The 21,851-nt window shown below is 54.4% G+C and overlaps 1 protein-coding gene across 3 annotated transcripts in view; it reads left to right on the forward strand.

The window, feature by feature from the left end:
- Nucleotides 1-6,617: 6,617 nt before the first annotated feature.
- TCF7 (transcription factor 7) overlaps nucleotides 6,618-21,851 on the forward strand; it is a 32,933-nt gene continuing 17,699 nt past the window's right edge. For all 3 annotated transcript variants that reach the window (XM_047838266.1, XM_047838172.1, XM_047838356.1), the window contains exons 1-3: nucleotides 6,618-7,052; nucleotides 7,218-7,284; nucleotides 7,785-7,909. In XM_047838266.1, the coding sequence (XP_047694222.1) occupies nucleotides 6,801-7,052; nucleotides 7,218-7,284; nucleotides 7,785-7,909 (444 nt within the window). In that variant the 5' untranslated portion in view covers nucleotides 6,618-6,800. The remainder of the gene's footprint in view (nucleotides 7,053-7,217; nucleotides 7,285-7,784; nucleotides 7,910-21,851) is intronic.

Here is a 21,851-nt window from a genome sequence, read left to right on the forward strand (position 1 = left end):
AGCATTCCCCAAAAGACTTCCAGAGGAGGGGGGCACATGGGTGGCTCAGTTGGTTAAGCATCCCACTCTTGATCTCGGCTCAGGTCATGGTCTCACTGTTCATGGAATTGAGCCCCACGTTGGGCTTTGTGCTGACAGCATGGAGCCTACTTGGGATTCTCTCTATTCTCTCTCTCTCTCTCTCTGCCCCTCCCCCCACTCTCAAAATAAATTTAAAAACTTAAAATATATACATTTTTAAAAAGACTTCCAGAGGAATTAAGTTCTTGGGAAAATTATACATCAAAAAATACTTTTATGGTTAAATCAGTTTGGGAGACACTTGGCTAAAGGAGGCTAGACAGGACATTGCTGGTGCATGGCCTCTCAGAGTCTTTATTGGCTGTGCACATTGGGACTGGCAGTGACTGAGGATCTGGCGTAGGCTCTCCTCAAGTCCTCCATGCCCACCGTGTCCCGTCGGTCTTTCTAGCAACACCCCAGCTGCTAGGAATAAAAGGGGGTACTCTCCAAGTGGAAGATGGCAGATTATGCTCCCAGGAGTGTGTTCTACGAGAGAGGACAACCAAGGAGAGCTAGTGTCTGGTGAGGGGCTACTTGGGAAGAATTGTCCAAGGTGGCAGGGGTGGGGAGACTATGAGACCTGGGACATGAAGATGTGACATTCTGGGTAAGGCGCCAATAGATGGCCAAACTCTCCCCCAGAATCCTGGCTCACCTAAGCTCCAGAGACCCTATGGAGTCAAAGTCCATCATAACCCAGCATATGCTACTGCCTTGCTTTATCAAGGCTATGTCCTCTTTTTTTTTTTTTTTTAAGTAGGCTCTACACCCAATATGGGGCCTGAATTTACAACCCCCAGATCAAGAGTCACAGGCTCCACCAACTGAACCAGCCAGGTACCCTAGCCCTGTTCTCTTTAATTCTACTTGCCTCCTAGCTTGACCTTCCTCCTCCAGGAAGCCCTCCCTGACTGCCAGGTATGTGGCAAGACATATACACAATAGCCATAATTCTGAGCCCCTGGCTCCTAGAAACTCTATCTGGCTTGATGTCTCCCACAAGAATTCCTTGAAAGCAGGTACTCAGCCTAGTACCTCCTCTCTGGATTTTAAGTGATCATTGCTGTGAATGATTCAACCATCTATCCATCCATCCATCCATCCATCCAGTCCAAAAGTTTCTAAGCACTGCAATTTGTCAGCTCTGTAACAGGCCCTGGGAATAAGCAACAAAGCCCTTACAACCCTGTCTCAAAACTAGATATCTAATGGTATTTTCCTAGTAAGACATTCCTATGTCAGTGTGGCTAGGGCTGTTCCTACAATCCAAACACAAGTTAATATGGATACATTCCTCTGTGAAACTGCAGGCAACTCCCACATGGACACTGGGCCTCAGTGTCCCCCACTTCCTGCTGCCTTTGTGAGACTGCTTTTCTTGCCTCTGGTCTGATTGTTGTGGACTCCTCACTGCATCCCTGAAACTAGGTAAGGGGCACTGAGCCCAGAGAAGGCAGAGGACTTACCAGAGTTCACCCAGCAGGTTAGGGGTGGTACAGTGACCAGGACACAGACCTCCCACTACCAAGCTCTTTGAAGACCCATTCACTCTGATGGCACAGAGCCTGGCATATGACAGCCACTCCTGGCTTGCCTTTGCTGCTGACACATTGGCGCCTCTGAGTCCAGACCCTTTCCTGTGGAAACCCAGGATGATTTATTCCTCCTGGTGAGCGAATACCATCGCCACTCACTGGGAACAGTGGCTGGCACACTGTGGGACATTAGCCTGCAGGAAACTGCCGTAACAAGCCCTCTAAAGCTGAGGGGCAGCTCTCTATAATCGCACCACCACCCCTCAAGCCAATGTCACCAAACTTCCCTGGGGTGTCATCAGGATTAGCTAATATCCAGGTTTATCATTAAATTTTTTTCATTCAATTTTTATTTTAAGAGCAATTCTCAGTTATTGCATAAAGTCTAGGGATTGGGGTGGGGGGAGAACCCAGGGAAGGTTATAAAGAAGGAAGAAATGACCCCAAACCCTTCTTGCTTCATTTTATTTTATTTTTAAAAATGATTTTTATTTTATTTTTAAAAATTTATTTATTTAAGTAATCTCTCTACCCAACGTGGGGCTTGAACTCAAGATCCCAAGATAAAGAGTCGCATGCTCTACCAACTAAGGCAGCCGGGTGCCCCCTTGCTTAATTTTCTTTTCTTTTTCTTTCTCTCTCTCTTTTTTTTTAAGATTTTATTTTTACATAACCTCTGCACCCAACGTGGGGCTCCCACTTACAACCCTGAGATCCAAAGTTGCAGGCTCTACCAACTGAGCCAGCAAGATACCCCCTTGCTTCATTTTAAAGGCAGCTGCCTAGTACCTGATCCAGAGCAGTCGCACCACAGAATTGTGTGTTTTTGCCATTCTGCAGGCCACAGCCACCTACCTGAGAACACACACACACACACACACACACACACACACAAACACAAACACACAGTGAAACTACACAGTTTCCAGAGAGCAAACTGTGTTTCTAGTAACAAACCACAGTCTGCCTCTAGGACGTGTGGCCAGGCTTTGCCCTGAGAGAGGAGGCTTGCGCGGAAAGTGTTCCTGCCCAGAGCCAGCAGCCAGGCCTCCAGGCTGCACTCGGTAAGCCCCAGCAGGATGCCAGGAGGGCAGGCAGGCAGGAAGACATGCTGCTCCGAACCTCTCCCCGTTGTAATTGACCAAACCCATCTGGGGCTCCTTTGAGTTGTTTTCTGGAAACACCACATTTCAAGGGTCTCCCCGTTAGAAAAGGTCATAGAGTTCACACAGGCCTTTCATGTGAAGGAACTTAAAAGAAAAGGAAAGGAAAAGTACATTTTTAGCCTTAGCTGTGATGAGGTGGGCCCGGGCCATGAGAACACTTAGATGACTTACATGACGTTACACGAAGAGCCAATTAGCCTAACAACTTCCGAAAACTGTCTAGCTCAAGAGCACCCATTTATTAGAGCGCATGGAATGTGCCCGGCCTTGTACTCAGCTCTTTTCCAGGGTGCGGAAATCATCTCAATCTCACTCAGTGCGCGGCAGCCTTGGATGTGATACTCATTTTACCCAGGAGGAAGCTGAGGCCCAGAGAAGGTCAGTGATTTGTCTGGAATCCCCCAGCTGGTAAAGAGTAGGGCAGGGAAACTCAGATAGGCCTGCCTAAATCCAAGCTGGTGCTCTTGTACTCAGACCCTCAACCCTTGTGAGCTCTGACTTTGTCCTATCTCCAGCCTCTGAGGAGAACACACGTCCACCTGGTTTGTTTGCATGAAGATGAAGACTCATGCTATCTTCAGCTCTGACCTGAACATCATGAGTCCAGAAGAGTCTGGGTCCTCCCTGCAGAAGACTCTGGCCCTCATCCGGAAACTCCCTGGTCACCCCCAGAGGGGCAGCCGCAGCAGAGCTCACCCACCATTCTGTGGAAGAAGCCCATAGTCACTGTGTGTGGGCCCAGAGGAGAGATGGTACAGACTGAAGTGTGATTCAAGGGAGATGCTCTGGGCCCTCCTGCCTAGCAAAGGGCTTGAGCCATCTTATATGGACCAAGCAGGGAGATTCCCCAATCCTCACGCACCATAAGCCACCCAGAAAGCCAGGACTCTATTAGTAGCAGCTCATTCATCAGCATTTGCAGAAACCACAGAGCAGATAAGAACCGCACCCCCCCCCCCCCAACGGGACTTCAGAGGTCATGACGGAACACTAGAGTGTGGTAGTTAGAATGTGGGCTCAAGATCCCGCCACTGTCAAGGTTTGGAATTCTGATACTCTCACTTCCAAGCTCTGAGATCCTAGGTGGCTTATTCAACCTGTCTGAGCTTTGCTTTCCTTGTTCATGAATGAGGATAATAGCTCCTATGTCATAGGATTTGTATGATGATTAAATGAGATAATGTGTGTGAAGCTCTTGACATGATGCCTGACACACAGCACTCAGTAAGATGAAGTCATTGAGAAGATGATAATAATGACGATGATGATGCAATCAGTGCCAACCAGAGAAGGGGCTGCTGAGGGCCACACCTGCCTTCTGCCCTTTGTGGACAAGCATGAACTCCTTTAACTCTCTACCGCTCTGAGCCCTAGAGAGCTTTCCAGGTCCAGATGAAGTATGCCTCCTCCAGGAAGCCCACCTCACCACCCCAGCCACATTGATTTCACCATATCTGAGCTCCTTCTGCCCATGGTCTGTGTAGATAAATCACCAACAAGCTTGGCTCTCATAACTTCTCAGCTTCTCAAGCAGTGACCCCTGGAGAACAGGACCCCCTCCACTGTCTCTCCCCTCTCCACAGCTTGAGTCCGGATTAGGTACACACACAGTCGATTCTCCCTAGAAGTTATTCAAGCTAATTTCAGTGTAGCTGTAGATGTCTGATACTCAGCTGGTTTGTCCTTGCCTTACTTCTCCTCCTCACTTCCCTATTCTCCCCGCTCACCTGCCTCCTCCCCTGGTTCCACACCGCAGGGCAAGAGGTTAAAGCCATGACCTTGTACAGCAGTGGTTCCCAGACTTTGGGATTTCACAGCTCTATAAAATGTCCAAAGAGTTCTGGGGTGGGGGAGCGAATAGAACGGCCAAGTATTTCTTTTGCCAAATAAGAACATTTTAAAAAATCAATTTTCACCATTATTTTAGCAAAGAAAAGCTGTTTTTTACACCAAGAAAGCAGAAAATCCATAATCTCTGATTAAAAGTTAATACTTTAAGCTGAAAAAATTCAGCCTTATTGAGAAAAACAAACCACCTCACTGTTGCCCTGACTTCTCTCCTTTCTCCATGGACTGGAGATAACAACCCCCACTGTTCTATGTTCACTCATGGGTCTGGGGACCTTTTTGTCCTGGAGGAGGCTCCTGCTAAGCTGGGATCACTCTCAAACGCAAGAGGACCCCCAAAGCCTTTGAGTTGGGCAGATTCATCTTCCCATACAGCTTTCCCAAAGGAGGCTCATCCAAGCCAGATCCTATAACCTCAGAAGCTGAAGTGGGGGAGGGGGGGCATGGGCCCCTCCTCCTGTACCCTTTCCCCTCCCTACTGGGCTAAGACTTGCTGGAGCCTCCCCCCAACCCCCACCGCCCAATGGGGATAACGTGAGACAGTAGCAAGCTCACATCCAGAAAAGGAGACTGGGGGAACATAATGGGCAGGACCTTCTCCACATCTCCGTCGCCAAACTGAGCACTAGTAACCCCCAGCCCCCAACTCCCGGAAGGGAGGAAAAGTGGGCACTCCAGTCGTGAGGTAGGAGGCCGAGCCGCCCCGCTGAGCGGGCGCAGATAGAATCTGAACGCCGAGAAGGACGGCCCTGGCTCTTTGATCCGCAGCCAGCCAGGCTGGGCCTGGACCGGGAGGGGCGGGGCGGCCCTCTTCCGGCCCCGCTTTGCGCTGCTGCCAGGGGTCCTGCGGGGCTCTGAGCGGGAGAGGCGTCCAAGACACCCTCCCTCCCTAATACTCTCTGCCCCTGTGCCCTCGGGAGAGGTGGGAAAGTCTACACTGAATCCAACTCAGAAACCTGCTGGGGGCTGCGGTTCACTGCACAACGATCCTAAAGGATCTATGTTTTAACCAGATACAGTGGCCGAGCCAAGGCCAAGCGTCCTGTGGAGGCCCGAGTGGACATGACCCCGGGTGCCTTGTAGATGCGATGGAAGCCGGCACACGTTCCCGCGCTCCTCTGGCTCTAATAGAGCCTGCTGCTTGGATCTTGCGAGAGTCCGCCTGCGTCAGGCTCAGGGTCAATTGGCCCCATGGGAATGCGACTTCCCGTGTTGAGTTGCTTCGGACGACCCACCCCTCGTCGGAATCCCGCGGCCCACGTGGCTGCCCAATGCCTCGCATCCCTGAGCTGCAGATTCTAGGCGTGGAACTTAGTTTGGAGGGAGGGAGGAGTGGGGGGCTGAAAGATCGGCACCGGGTTTGGGGGATCCTTCCTCCTCGTCCTCTTGGCTGTTCCACGCCTCAGGGCTGAGAAGCACGTCACAGGGTGTAATGCATTAGTACCGCATGCAACAGGCGCTCAGTAAATGTGTGAGGGGCATAATGTTTGTGTTCGCACTGTATGTGGGCAGCCTGGAAGGAAGTCCCAGATTGGTTTAGGGTTGCAGAATAGGGCAGAGAATGGGACTTTGAGGAACCTTAACCCTGCCAGCCGGTGTTGGAGAACAGCTTCGAACAGCCTTCAACCTCTAGAAGTCCCCATTTTCAAGCCTTTGACGTACTGGCCGACGCAATTCACACCTTGGCTTGCGTTCCAGGTCACCCCCACGGCCTAGGTGGATAAACCTGGGCGCAGAGCGGGGAATCCCATATTGTAGGTGAGAAAGCAGGGTCAAGAGTCTCGTTCAGGGTCCCCGCGTTTCAGAAGGGTGAAGCCTGTCGGACGCTTCACAGCTACGCGGGCGAGAGCTAGCCCTTTAAGATTGCGCGCGCGGGTCGCGTCCCGGCCTCTCCGAGGAGAGGAGGGGCGGGGCGGTTGGCCACGCCCCCGGTCCGCCCCGCCCCCGGCGTCCCCGCCCCGCCCCCCGCACTGAGCCGGCGGCGCCTTTGATGTTCGGACCCGCCAGCTCCCGGAGCCGCTCAGCCTGGCGCCCGCGCCCCGCGCCCGCAGCCCGCCCAGGCGGAGTCAGCCCGCGCTCCGCCCGCCGCGCTTCGGGCTCGGAGGTCCGGACTCCGGGCTCGCCGCCTGCCGGGCCGGCTCCGCGCCCCGCACTCCCGCGCGCCGCGTCCCCGCGGGCGGAGCGCACCATGCCGCAGCTGGACTCGGGCGGGGGCGGCGCGGGCGGGGGCGACGACCTCGGCGCGCCTGACGAGCTGCTGGCCTTCCAGGACGAGGGCGAGGAGCAGGACGACAAGAGCCGCGACAGCGCCGCGGGCCCCGAGCGCGACCTGGCCGAGCTCAAGTCGTCGCTGGTCAATGAGTCCGAGGGCGCGGCGGGCGGCGCGGGGGTCCCTGGGGCCGGTGCCGGGGCCCGCGGCGAGGCGGAGGTCGGGGCCGAGGTGAGCGCCGGCCCTAACCCTGCGCCTCTCGCTCGCCCGCCGCCCCCTGTGCCCGGCTGGCCCCGCCCCGCCCTCCCGGTCCCCTGGGGTACCCATCCCTCAGACCCCTCCTGCCCCGGGCCGCGAGCCCCGCGCCCCTCACGCCCCCTCTGGATCTCCCCGCAGGCTCTCGGGCGGGAACACGCTTCGCAGAGACTTTTCCCCGACAAACTTCCAGAGTCTCTGGAAGACGGTGAGTTACCGCCCGGTTCCCCTCCAGCCGCTAAGGCCCCGGTGGGAAAGGGGGTGGCACGGAGGACGGGGTGGCGGGGGGGTGCACCCCGCTCGGCAACTAAAGGAGGCGGCAAAACCCGGGGGTGGGGTGGGGGCGGGTTTCCCGGGCGCCGCCGGGCTCGAGTCACTTCCGGTGCCCTGACCTTTATAGGAGTAAACAGACCCCCGCCATCTCCGCCTCCCCTCCTGCCCAGGTGACTGACTAATCCCCAGTCTTGAGGAGAAAACGTTGGCCCAGGTTCCTTGGCCGGCGGGCGGGCTGGGGGTCAAGTAGGGGCCGCCCAGGGGAGGCCTGGACGCTGGGTCCTTCGTCGGAACTCGGTAGCGAGGCACTCCCGGCGCTTTTTTTCTCAAGTCCCACTTGAACGGGACCCCTCGGCAATTCTTACTCTGGAGAGCAGACCCCTCCGGCCCTGACAGCCCGGGCGGGCGCGTCTGACCCAGCTGTGGTTTTTCCAGGCCTGAAGGCCCCGGAGTGCGCCAGCGGCATGTACAAAGATACCGTCTACTCGGCCTTCAATCTGCTTATGCACTACCCACCCCCTTCGGGAGCAGGGCAGCACCCCCAGCCGCAGCCCCCACTGGTAAGTGGCCCCCGCATCCCGCAGGCCTTGTGCCTGCTACCTCCTTGACCAGGTAGGTGAGGCATGGGCAACAAGTGTCTTGTGCCTAGAACAAAATAGATAAGTGAGAACTCTTTTCTGGTGTCTTTTCCCATATACACCCAGTGGGATGGGAAGCAGGAGAACTTTGCTGAAGGAAGGAGAGACCGCCCTAGGCACCCCCTTCCCTCCAGCTGTTGGCCTTTGTCCTCCCAGCTTGCTCACAAGCAGGTGCAGGCCCTGTCCTGATGCTAGGTAATGCCAGGGTAGAGTCTTTTCCGAGAATTTTTGAGCTGACACCATTCCCTCCCCTCCTGAGGTGCTGGTGTTCTGGTGTGGTCTGAACTGTGAGCTTTGCAGTTGGCCTTTTCCCGGAGCCTGAGCCCCAAGCCTGGGTGTTTGGAGGAATGGGCAGAAATGCTGGTGTGCTTTAGAGCTCCCGGCTGTGCAGGAGAAACAGACTCGACTCGCTCTGTCCTTCTTGCCATGAATGCACCCTTGCCAGAGAAAGACCACAAATGCAGTGTGTAGAAAGTAGGTTTTTATGAGGCTGGTTTGCTTTCCTATGCACCAGGAAGGGCCTGCAGAGGTGTTTCAAATCAGTGGTGTGGGTAAGGGACCTGTTGAATGATTTTGCTAATTAAATATATTTAAGTGCTTTGAAAGATTCAATGATCGTTACAAACCATGCTTTTCTGCTTCATTGGTACAGATGACCTGAAAGGTAGAAGAGCCTATTCTGAGTGCATTGGAGCAGTACAGCTGCACTTAAAAAAAAAAAAAAAAATTGAGATCAGTGTTTCAGACTGTCCTCAGCTGGCCTAAATCAGGGGTGAGATTAGAGGTCCTACAGTACACTAAATGTTTGGGGGCTTGGGGCTGCAAGTGGAGGCCTCGTGCAGGAGGGGCCGGCAGGTAGGAGGCTCACATGGCTAGTGGAGGTCACCCTGAGGGAGGAGGGTGACTGCTGGGCCATTTCAGATCAGAAGTGAGGAGAGTTGGTTCTGAAAGCTGTTTTGATGCCGAAGCCGGTGGGAGGTGAGAAGACAGATTCTTCTCCCCAGAAACCCAGAATGGAAAACCTGGTAAACTGTTGACTCTAGAAATGAGCTCCTTGGCCCTTGGACTCCCCATTTTCTCAAATGCAGAAGGAGCGTGATGGTTGAATGGTCTCTCTGCTCTAGAGTGGCTCCAGTCTCTGAGGTGTTTGCTTCCTTCACGTCTGTGAGAGAGGCGGTTGCCCTTTGACCTCACCATCTCAGGCAACACCTCTTCCTAGAGACCTCCACCCTGCACCAGCAGATGCTTAACATAGATTCTTTTTGGGTCTCCTACAACGGGTAAACTCTTAGGTTTTGGGGTCAAGTTGACATAACACAGCACTGCCAAACCACCGGCAGGTGAATTGCTTGGACAGGGCGCTGTGGTCACTGTGACAACCATGACTAGACAAAAGACCTAAGACCAGGAACAGTCCTAGGAGGGCAGGCTGCCCTCCAGCCTCTTGTGATTTCACAGTGCTTCAGGAAGGCGGTTGGATTTCTGTGATCCTTTCATGGCCTGCGTGAGTGCGAGAGAGCCCAGAGTGGGAGGGCCCCCTTCTCTGTAAGGGTGTGGTGATGGGACCATTTGGTCTCCTTTAGCTCACACTGGTCAGAGTGTAGGCGGACGGATGGCCAACTCCAGCAGTCAGGATTCTTGTTGGGGGGAGCGGGGAGCGGGGAGAGGGGGTTGCTGAAGCAGGCACATCACTCTTCCCCTAGCCTGGGTCATTTGTTTTTTCAACCTCGGCATCTTTCTCAAGCTACAGCAGATGCTTTTCTGTGTGTTATACCCTCTCCTGTAGAGGTAAGTCCCCTTGTCCTCCTCCCCACCCAGCTCAGCCTCCCACTGCCTGGCTTCCGGGAACACGGGAGGAGGAAGACAAGGTCTGGAGTTGACTTTCTATGTGCTGGTATCAGCTGTTCCATGGGGCTGGGAACAAGGACAGAGGCATGGGCCTAAGTTGGGGTCACACTGGGTGAGGAAGATGTACATGAATACAAGGGAGGAGCCTCTTTTAAGCAAACCTGATAGTTAAAAATGAATAGCAAAGAGAAGTAATTGTTGGTGTTACCCAAAAAGTTGTTGGACATTTAAATTAGGGCTGGTTTTAAAAGCAAAATTGATTGACTCCGTGTTTTGGGAACACATTTATCAGAAAAGATACCCTTACAGTGGGGCAGGAGTCCATTGTAGGGGCCCTGAGGAAGAACTGCCTTGGGAGGTTTCTTCCCAAGCTCTGCTTTCCTGAGCCCATGGGACAGATGACACGCTGCCCAGCCCCTGCCCTTGAGCCTTAGAACTAGGCCCCCTCCCCGCTTGGCCCCCTCTGAGGGAATCCAAGTGGTCACCAGTTGTGCCGAAGAGCTTTTAAGGCCAGTTGCTTAACCTCCCCAGACAGTGGGGAGAGCCCATGCTGGGGTTGTCCTCTGCGCATGAGTGAGTAGCTACCATGTGGGATGCCTCAAAGCATGCAGACTCAAACCTTGCCAGGAGCGATGGACCAAATGACCACCTCACAGCCAACTGCCAGTGGGGAGAGGGGGATCTTTTACCTAAAAGGGTGCTTCTTTTTAATACATGGCTTCTTGTGAATTCTTGTGAATTCTCCTTTTGGGAAAGGAGAATTGGTCAAAGTTTATTTCATGGCTGATGCTTGGCAGGCTTCTAATGTAAGCTTGTAGACAGTTCCTGGCCTAGACCAGTAGCCACGGCTTGTTTTTTGTTTTGTTGGCTTTGTTCTGCTCTGAGATTGGGAGGGGGAAGTGGGAGGGCCAACTTTGGGCCTGGCTTTAAGGGAATTCTGGGATGAGTAAGGCTTCGCTCCCTAGGGAAACTCAGATTCTTGGATGTGCGTGACTGCCAGTCTGGTGCAAATCCTCTTCTCAAAAAGGATAGGAAGCCCCGTTGTTCTTGTGGCCCCTTCCATGGCTCCACTTGGAGTCTTGGGCCTGGAAGATTGCTGAGCCTTTTGCCATTTAGATGAAGTGTCCAGAATAGGCAAATCTTTAGAGATGGAACATAGATGAGTGGTTGCTAGGGACTGAGGAAAGGGGGGAATGGGGAGTGGCTGCTAATGGCTATAGCGTTTCTCTTTGAGGTAATGAATGTGTTCTGGTATTAGATAGTGGTGCAAGTTATACAACCTTGTGAATATGCTAAAAGCCACTGAACTGTATACTTTAAAACGCTGAATTTTATGATATACAAACTGGATGTCAATTGAAAAAACAAAAAAACAGCTGAGCCTTTTGGCTCTTGCAGGGACTGGGGTCTGTTCCCCTGTGCCTGACCTCCACGGCCATCCTGGTGTCTGTGCATGCCCCAAGCCAGGGGTCAGGCATCCGTTCCAATGTTGGGGAGCCCAGTGGAGGCAGTGGACTCTTGCTTGGACTCCTGACCATGGAGCTCACATTTCTGGACTCCAGGGTCTGGGGTTAGATGAAAGCTGTGCTAATGAGCCCTGGGGGGATTAGGAGGTACAGGTTTGAGCAAGACTTGAGCAGGGGAAGGAAGTGCTGCTGACCCATGGCCACTATGTCCAGTGAAGCTCTACAGAGATACACTCAGCCAGCCCTCTATAGCCTCAGAGAGAGGGAGCCAGTGGGCCTTGCTGGGGAGGGTTAGTGATGGTTGATCACCAGCCCTGATTGGAGTGAAGCCTGTTAGGAGGAGTCTGGCACCAGGCTGGACACCACATAGGTCACAGCCAGCCTTTCTGTCTCTGGGAATGCCTCGCTGAGTAGAAGAGACAGATGAACAGACTGGAACCAGGCCCTGGTCAGAGGAGTGCTGTCTCAGAAGGCCCTGCTGGGGCATCTTGGGTGGAGCCGGCCCTGACGTGGGTGGTGGGCTGTGGAGAAGGATCTGCCGGGCAGCTTTCTGAAGGTGCAGAGTTGGCCACCAGATAAGGACAGGGTACTTGGGCTCCCTTCCAAACATGCCATATCTCCCACTTCTCTACCTCAGTTGCCACCCTAAAGCCCACACTGTCGCCGTCACTCACCCAGAAGGTGGTAATGGCTGCTTCCAGCCTCTCTCTGCCTCGACCTCGGCCCCCACCTGAACCCATGCCCTCACCCCCAGTCCAGGTTCCACATAGCAGCCAGGCATCAATCAGATCGCATTTCTTGCCTGATGAGACCCTGTAGTGGCTTCCCATTGCTCTCAGAGTAAAATCCAAACCTCACACCACAGCCTGAGTGCCTGGGTGGTCAGCCTCTGCTGACAGCCCCTCCTTCTCATCGCCATACTCTATCTCCATAGATAGGTTTAGTGTCCTGGCCTGTTTTATACCCGTCAGGTTCTTTCCCACCTCAGGACCTTTGCACTTGTTACCTCAGCTTGGAACTCTCTTCCCTAGCTCTCATGTAGCTGCCACCTTCTCATTCCTCATTTGGGGCTTAATTCAAATATCACTTTACCAGAGACACCCCCTGTGAATATCCAAGTGGGACCTCTGTCATCCTCCCAGGCATCAGCTGCCTTACCCACCTTGGCAGTTCTTCAGGCCGTGGTGGTTGGCATTGCTTTATGATGTACTCGCTAGTTATGCTTAGACCAAAGGCAGCCCATCTGCCAAAAGTATCTCTCAGCTTTTGTTTCCTCATTTGCACAATGGGGGTGGCGAGTCCTCTTCCCAGAGTTGGAGTGTAGACTGGAGGCAGCAGTGCCAGGGAAGTGCCCATGAAGGTGCCAGTGTGCCCTGGGCTTGAGAGGTAGCGGTTTGGTTGTGAGCGGTCCCTTCTTGCTCTCCTGGCTCCTCTGGGTTAGTGGTGGCTCACTGGTAGGCCGGACATAGACTCATGTCTGGAGGACCGTATCTCTACTTTGGGCCTCAAAGCTCCTGGAGTCTGAACCCTGGGGGCCGGCTCTGGGGCGGGGACTTAGGTATACAGACCCATTGCTTGCTGCCCTACCTCATCTAGGGATTCTTAGGAGGGGAAGTACCATTCTTGGAGCCGGGATGGGAGCTCTCACTATTCACTCTGTCCTGAGGTCCTCTCCTGCTACCTCTAGAGATTTATCTGAAAGAGGTCCCGCCTCCCACAGCCATGTGAAAGCCCTTTATGTAAGATGTCTGGGGCTTAAGCTGTTTTGTCAGAAAAATAGGGAAAAGACCCATTTGTTTCTTAGCCTCCATGCCTCGCTCAGACCTTTTCTCACACGGTCAGCCCTGCATGCACCCCCTCATGTCTTGACCCAGTGTTTCCCTTTCCCCTGGTGTGGGGGTGCATTTTTGCAGGCCCTCAGATGGTGCCCAGATATAGCATCTGTGTCATCCCTCCTGTAGCTTCTAGTTTGCTCAGAGCTTGCCTTCATTACAGCAGGAACGATGATGTGTACAAATCATTTCTTAGTTATTTTTTGATTTTTTTTCCTGGAGCAGTACATTTCAAGAGAGTTATGGGGTCAAAAAGGAGGAGGAATCAGGGGCACCTGGCTGGCTCAGTTGGTAAAGCATGCAACTCTTGATCTCGGGGTTGTGAGTTCGAGTCCCACCCTGGGGGTAGAGATTACATAAAAAAATAAAATCTTAAAAAAAAAAATGTAGCTGGGGCGCCTGGGTGGCTCAGTCGGTTAAGCGTCCGACTTCAGCTCAGGTCACAGTCTCGCGGTCCGTGAGTTCGAGCCCCGCGTTGGGCTCTGGGCTGATGGCTCAGAGCCTGGAGCCTGCTTCCGATTCTGTGTCTCCCTCTCTCTCTGCCCCTCCCCCGTTCATGCTGTGTCTCTCTCTGTCTCAAAAATAAATAAAACGTTTTAAAAAAAAATGTAGCAAGAACCATAGCATTTTGCTCCTCTGTGACCCCAGTTTGCAGCTTGTTCCTTGCAGTGCCTAAGTGTGCAAACCCCAACATGGAGTTTCTTCTTTGTTGTTGTTCGTTTAATAGGTTCATGGTGGGCAGTGGGACTTCAGAGTTCTTTTGACTTGCATTCCTTCCTGACTTGGAAGGCTGTGTGGTATTGGCTGTGGTGTTTGGAAAATCTGCAGTCGCACCCAAGGTGCAACTACCTTCAGGGCGCCCTTTCGCTGCCTTTCAGGTCCAAGACAGCAGCACCAAGGAGGTTCATCCCAGAGACTCTCGCCCCACTCTATCCCCAGGGGCTGGAGTTAGAAGACTGCCTGCCCACTCCTCTAGCTCGGCGGGGCGTGGGGACTGACCCAACCCTAGGTGACCAACCTAGGCCCAGGAATTCTTCATCCCACTGTACCTGGGTCTCACCACGCCAGTTTCCATAGCCAACAAATGGGGATGTTCCTACCAGCTCTGCCTACCTCCCCACGTGCCCTAAGACAGGTGTGAGTGGGGTTGAAGAGGGGAGGGCTTGGTGGTACCTTCCCCGAGACTAGCAGCTCGTGGCCTCTTGGTTTCACGAGACCATACCCCACCCCTTGCCCGTGCAGGAAAAGTGGTTTAGCTGAGCTCTGAGAAGGGGCTGCAGGGGCCCTGGTTGCAAGTCAAATGCCTGCTGAGGTCAGGCTGGATTAGGGTGGGTACAGCTGCATGAAGGGATAGGGGGATGCCACCGCCTCCCTGTGAGCCTCCTCAGGCAGCTGTGATCCTGAAGCCATAGTCACACTCTCTCATGCCTTGTGACTGGCTGCTTCCTGCCGCTGTGTACAAACAAGACTCTGGTGGAGGAAACAGGTGTTTTATCAGGTCACAGGGCTCCCCCTTCCCCAACAGTATAGTGCACAGATCTTTGGGTTACTATCCTCCTTCTACTGGTGGGGACAGGAAGGCCAGGTCAGGGAAGAGATCTACCCAAGGCCCCTTAGAGACATGGAGAGGGAGGGCATTGTCTGGAAGTTCCACCCTCGAACACTGTATCTGCCACTCTTTGGCCAAGAGGCCCTGAATAAGTTACTTAACCGCCGGGAGGCTGAGTTTCCCCATCTAGAAATGAGGAGAATGTGGGTTCTGACCTCCTTGGGTTCCTGGGGCATGGAAGGAGGCACTCACTGTATGTGGGTTCCTGCTATGTGGCAGATGTTGTCAGTGCAAGCACTGGAGTGAACAGCTCTTGCAGAGGGTGCTGTGCCGGGTGGGTGGAGCACTTCTGAAGCCCCCACGTTTGCTCTTCCTCAGCTCAGCAGCCAGCCCCCCTGCAGCAACGTGGAGCATAGCTGTCCAGCCTGTCTGGCCTCATGGCCTCAGCTGGCCAGTGACAGAGTGCCTGCAGTATCTAGAACCCTGGTTCCAGACCCCAACTGGAGTTTCTGGGCCCCTGCATGCTTGGCCTTGGCTTAGCAAGAGGGGTGGCAGTCTCTACCCTCCCAGAAGATCTCAGTCCCAATGAGATAGAGATGCCCTCCGGGGCATTCACAGCTGGCTTTGAGGTTCTGCCCAAATTGGATGAAGGGCAGTGAGGAGGGAGAGGCCAGTGGTGGGCAACCCGGAAGGCTTTTTGAGAGGTCATGGTTGCAGCTGGCTGGGACCTGCATAGGTGAAGTGAGAGAACGCTCTGCGGGGCAGGGTCAGAGCAGAGCAGATCAGGAATTAGTATGTTCTTGGTCATTGGAAGGGTGGCCCAAAGCCCAGGGTCTGTGAAGACTACAAGGTGAGGCTGGAGAAGAGCCAGCAGGGAGGACCCAGCAGGTGACCTTGATATGCAGGCAGCTCTGGTCCCAGAGCCTAGGAGTGGCTGGTAGGCACATGCGTGTGTTGGCAGAATGAAGAGCCAGGTGGTGACCATTGGCGCATGGTTTGAGTTGGGCATGGAGGGGGAGGCAGGCAGAGCCAGCAGCTGGGGCAGTGTGGATGCTGGGAGGCCCAGAGCTGATAGGCGGAGTGCGAGCAAGGCCAAGGCAGGGGGTGGGCTTTGGGCAAGGGAGACCCAGCATGCTGGCACATGCAAGGCAACAGAGACTCAGGGGTGGAAGTTTCCATTTTCATGTCATTTCATTTGTCTTTCAGTCTCTCTCTAGAGTCGTGGGTCCAGGGTCTTGGTCCCCTGTTTACTGAGAGGAATTGAACCCTAGAGGTCAGGTCCCTCAGCACATTGGTGATGTAGCCACGATGTAGAGAGCGCCTCTTACCAGCATCCTCTTAAAAAAAATTTTTTTTAACGTTTATTTATTTTTGAGACCGAGAGAGACAGAGCATGAATGGGGGAGGGTCAGAAAGAGAGGGAGACACAGAATCTGAAACAGGCTCCAGGCTCTGAGCTGTCAGCCCAGAGCCCGATGCGGGGCTCGAACTCACAGACTGTGAGATCATGACCTGAGCCGAAGTCGGACGCTTAACCGACCAAGCCACCCAGGCGCCCCGACCAGCATCGTCTTTAGCAAGACTGTGAGGCCCCAGCAGTCTAGGGAGGGTCTCTGAGAATCCAGGACATTGTTAGCTTCTTCCTTCAGGCAGTTTGATGCCTGTTTACGGGTCCACGAAGCCTGGGGTTTGGACCTGTCATCACCTCCCTCCCTTAAAAAGATGTGGCCCACACCAGCCTTAGCATACACAAAGTCTCTGAGCTGCAGCCTGGGTGGGTTTGTCGTGGTCATAGCGTTGTTTCCTGGTGCTGCTAGAACCTTGGGCTCCCCTTGGCACAGTCCCCTCATATGTGAGGGATGGTCCCTGCTGGGTAGGGGTCATGGCCAGGTGCAGAGCCAAGATGGGTGTGAGTCTGGCCCTCTCCTGTGGGGAAGCTGCCCATGGGAGTTTGTCCCACGGAGGTCGACTGCCTGGGCTTAGGCAGTACACTCGGCTTTACCGCCCTGAGGAAGATGGGCACCACGGCCGATCCACAGCCAGAGTTCTCTGCAGGGCAGAGGAAGCAGACGTTCTGCCAAGTAAGCTTGCCTTACCCCTCACCCCTCCCATTAAAACAACCAGTTGTTTCTCTGTCCAGAGACAGGAAAGTTGTCTGGGCCCTACACTATCTTCTTCTCAATGACGAGTGTGTGGCTGAGGCGTGGACAGGCAGGACGTGGCCTGCCCCAAGAACAGTGAGCTTTGGGGGTTTGCGTAGTTAAGCTGCCCCAGCCCACCATATCCGGGAGGGCCCACGTGAGGCTGACAGATTCCCCCCTCCCAGAAAGCCCAATTACCCCGTGAGGGCAGGGAACTGTGATGGGCAGGGAAGCCAGAAGGCAGGCCCAACTTTTCTCCTTGCTGTGTGATCTCCAACAAATCTGTTAATCTCTCTAGGTCTCAGTTTCCTTCTCTCAGTCAGGAGTGGGGATCCCTGGCCATGAAGGATTGCTGACATTCAGATAAGTGTTGGCTGGAGACAATTGCAGCTCAGGTGGGCGTCAGGTGGGGCTTGCTGGGCATTGCCAGGACTGCTCCAGGGCCAGCTTCCCCATCAGGCAAGAAGGTTGGGAGGGACAGAGGGACAGGTGATGGGAGTTCAGGCTGAAGGCATTCTGACTAACTCTGACCTGGCTCTGGTGGCAGAGGCCCAGCCTCCCGATCTGCTGGGCCGCCATCTGAAACGCATTACCGATGCTTTGTAAACTCTACATCATTTGGCCACATGAAAGCCTAGGATCTAAAAATAGCCACTCCCAGAGGACGCCCCGCATTGGTGGGGCTCAGCTGACCTCCGCACGCACACCCACCACCGGGCTGTCTTCCTTGCCAGGGAGCCCCGACTGGCAGGGCCACACCCACCCACCCTCCCAGTGTGGGCTGCTACTGCCTGGGGCCACTTTATCTGGGCACAGATCTGATCCAGCTGGTCAAAGCTTCAGGCCTAGAGGCTTTACCCGGGGCAGAATGTCTGGAGGAGCCAGGAGGGAGGCAGCTGAGGTTGTGTTCGTGGCCCCGGGACCCCTTTCCCAGCCCTGTCACATGCCTGGAATGGCTGTGGGAGGCTCATTGGGAAGCCAGCAGAACCGTCTTACAGATGAGAACACTGGGCCCCATGCAGGGGGAACATGGGAAGGCGGACTTGGCCACTGTTAGGTGGTGGACAGGAGGGCTGCTGGCTGATGTGCTGGCATTTTGGAGGTCAGGGGCCTACCCAGGGCCCTGTAGTGTCTGTGGAGAGCCAACCCCAGCAGGAAGGCAGGATGGCTGTGGATCTCCAGGCTGCTATGGTTGACTCTTTGCCCTGCTTTCTGTGGGTTCCCTCTCCTTATGGTCTCTATGACCAACTGCAAACCACTCTTTTCCCTAAAAATAAACATGCTTATGGGATTGGGGGAAGCTTTGTAGCTATCAAAGGAAATAATAGGGTGTTTAAGAAAATTACATTGCGTTTTAAATAACCAGCATGAAAGTCATTAAGTTTGAAGTTTCATTCAAATCAGATGGCTCTGTGGCTGGCCCAGTGGCCAGGCAGGCAGAGGGTGGGTGGGCCCTCAGGGATGCAGAGAGGCAGCCTGTGGAGAGATTTGTGCCAGCAGCAATGAGGTCTCTGTTGGGTATAGCCGGGGTCCAGGCAGGGCGGCTGCTTCGTGTGTGCCAGGCTGCGGCAGCCTCCCCACAGCGTGCTGGCCGGCTTTAAGCATTGTGCGGGTGGGAGCCGCCCAGCTGTGGTGGGCAGCCCCATGGGTGGGGCTTGGGGGGACCGTAGTCCACAGGGTGTAGGGACAGACGATGCTGGGATTGCCGAGCCCACAAGGGGTGATGGCCATGTTGAGGTGGGGTTTCAGGGACGGTGGTTTGGATCAGAAAGGGCTGGGGAAGATGTACTGGGCCAGGCCCATATCTGGCCTCCTCGCTGCGGGGATCTCAGTGCCCCACACAGGGTGTGACACAGAGTAGGTGCTCAGTAAATAGTTGTTGGGAGAATAACAACGGCGACAATTGTGTATGTGTTGAGAACTTCCCGAGTGCCAGGTCTGTGCCTGGGGCTTTCAATCCCAGTATCAAAGTCCTTGCATGAAGCTGAGAAAGTAGATGCTATTACTGCTCTCATTTTACAGATGGGGGATTTGAGGCTCAGCGAGGTTAAGAACATGCTAGTGCCTGGTATCAGGGCTTGCACTTAGTCTGTTTTACCTCAAAGCCCATGTTGCCCATTGCTGTGCTCCTTTGCTCTCAAGTGTGTGGTGATGGGGGCACTTCAGGCCTCCAAGCTGAGTGGTACTCCCACTCCTGTTGTGTTCAGGAGCTGAATCCAGCTGGATTCTCTGACCCCAAGGACAGACTTGGCCCTCAGTGCCCCTCCTGGGCATGACGTCACAGCTCTGGGCCTGGTCAGGGATGGATACTTCCCTCCTTGGATGTTTGACAAGGCAGGGCTTTTAGGACCAAAAGGGTTGTGTTTCTTGGTTGGAAGCAGGAGCCCAGGGTTTCCAGAATAAACATTGCCCTGGAAAATGTTTCCACATAACAGTTAAGATTGATCAGGTTTGATGCCTGGCAAAAGGATGCGGGATGACGCTTAACTGTCCATTGGTGGACCCCCTGTTCCATTGCTGGTCCTAGCTTAGGATGGAGCTCACTGTTGGGTGTGTCTGTATCAGGTGCCCTCCTCTCTGTGACGTGGGGTTGGGCTGGAGGGTGTCCTAGGCCCTGAGTCACTGGGAATGGGCTGACTGAGGAAGCTGAGGTGTCCCTGGGGGTGTGTTGTGTCTGTTGTCATTGTGTCGTCTCACACCGCACCATGGGCAAGCCCTCCCGGGGCATTTTGAGAGCAGTTTTTTCTTGGATTGCCGCCCTTCTTTGCCTCCAGTCCCCTGGCTCTGGTCACTGAAGGCCGGTCAGGAGCTCAGCAGTCTGGCCTGATAGCAATCAGGCAGGAGTCCAAAGGAAGTCAAGGACCGCGGCCCCAGCCTGGCACAAAGTTTGGCTTTCCTGAAAAGCCTTGGTTTTTTTTTCTTTTATTTTGTTCCTTATTAATTTAATCCCAACATCAACCCCGTGAGATGTGGACGGCCTGCAGATGGGGAGCCAAGGCATGGGGAGACGTGCACCTTAGGAGTGCTGGTGGAGTGATTTGAACCCAGGCATGTGTTTCCTGCCCTTACCTCCAAGCTCCCTTGCCTCTTAGACAACATATCTGTGCACTCCTTTTTGAAAAAAATGGGTTTTATAGCTCCACCTGGGTCCCCTTGGCTGCCCCTATCCCCTCCCTCCCCACTCCTCACCCCCTCGGAATTTGGTATTTCCCTGTCTCCCATGTATTTTTATTCTGTTACACCCAGGTGAGTATCTGTAAGAACTGTTTGGTGTGGTTTTTGGAACCCCCTAACTAATCTCATTAGGGGGCTCCGCCTTCAGAGGGCCGCTGTGGCAGGTGGAGCAGCCCTGCCCCCCTCCCTGTGCGGACCCTGGGCCTGCAGGGCTTGGGTGTGAGCAGCGAAGCCTGCAGCAGCTCCTTTCCGCTCTGTGCCTTGTTTCCCTTTGGATAAACCGCTGGATTCGGTCCAGGCAGAGCCCCAAGGGTCTTAATTGGCAGTAGCTGTAAAAGTTAGACCCAAATGAGCTTCCTGACCATGGCCCCAGGGCAGGACTGTCCTCCTGGGGCTGGTACAGAGAGCTAGTACAGACCAGAGACCTCATCTTGTCTTTGCTCCTCAGAAGCTGGTTTGAATTCATCAGAGTCAGAAATGCAGGGCTGAGGCTGGGGACAAGATTTCCAGGTCTCCACCCCCGCCTGCCTAGGAGGTACCATCGCCCTCCGCCTTTCTGGGCTCTGCCTAGGCTCTCCCGCCTCTCCCTCCTGGGCAGTGCCAGGCCCTCGTGAGAGCCACCTCAGTTGCCAGCAGCTATCCTTACCCCCTGCTTTCGCATGTGGAGGGATGAGCACAGGCCAGACCCTGTGGGGAAATGACCTCTCTCATTTCCTTTAGTCATTGATGACTGAGAAACTGAGTCACCTCCTGTAAGGACAGGGTGAAGACATCCTTCATACAGGCTAGGTGGAGGTCACAGCCATACCGCTAGTCGTTTTGTGCCAAGAAAGTTTCTTGGCAGGGTGTTAACTGGCAAAGTCAGAGATCCCAGGTCCCTATGGGCTGGAGGTCTGCGTGGGGAGACCGAGTGGGGGAAAGGGAATCTGGGGACCACTGGGTTCACATGTGCGGTCTCCATGCTGGCACACTACCCCTGGACTGTGAGGCCTCTCACAGAGTGGTGAAGATCTCTGGCCAGGAACCCCAAAGGGCTGGATTCCAATCCAGATCTGTCGCTACTTGCCATGAGGCCTTGGGCAAGTCGTTTAACCTCTCTGGGCTTCCCTTTCCCCATCTGCAAGACCTGCACGTGTCTTAAAGTGACAAGGAAGACTGGTCAGACTCTGGTCAGGGAGAAGAACTCGGTGTGCTGGGCATACAGCAGGCTGTTCCTAGTGAGGGCTGCCATCTCTAAATCCGCATCTCTGCTCTTTTCTTCCTGCCTTTCCTACACAGCCTGTTGGTTTTGCTCCTATGGGGAAAAACATCCTTGAACTCCTCTAGTGCCCCTTCTGCAGAGCCTTGCTTTCCCTACTGCCTGAGCTCTGAGATTGTCCTGGCCTGCCTTGGCCCACGGTGGGCTCCTGAACAGCTGGGCACTGAAGAGGAGCTGGCTAAGAGACCTCCCCGGGCTGGGAGGGCCGAGGGGGCAGGGATGCCCAGCCCCAGGGCTGCTGTAGAGTCCCCACATACGGTGTGTCAGTAGCATCAACTAGCAGCTCAGCTGCAGCAGCTCCCGGAAGCTTATATTTTCCTCTAAAAACATCCTGTCCTGAGGGGCGTTCACCTCAAAGAGGAAGAAGGAAAGCGCAAGTAAACGAATGCATAGAAACCACTGGAGGCTGTGGGCCAGGCCACTCAGCTCGGTGAGGTTCAGCTAGCTCTGAGGGTGCCTTGGGGCCAGGCTAGGTCTAGAGCAGGCCTGTGGTTTGCCAAGGCCTCATGCAGGGACTCCGGTCCTCACCTCTGCTGTGGCAAGGCCCTGTTATCTGATGTTGAGGCCGGGCGACTGGTAGACTGGCCACACGCACC

This window comes from Prionailurus viverrinus, chromosome A1 (assembly GCF_022837055.1).
Source record: "Prionailurus viverrinus isolate Anna chromosome A1, UM_Priviv_1.0, whole genome shotgun sequence".
Lineage (NCBI taxonomy): Eukaryota > Metazoa > Chordata > Mammalia > Carnivora > Felidae > Prionailurus > Prionailurus viverrinus.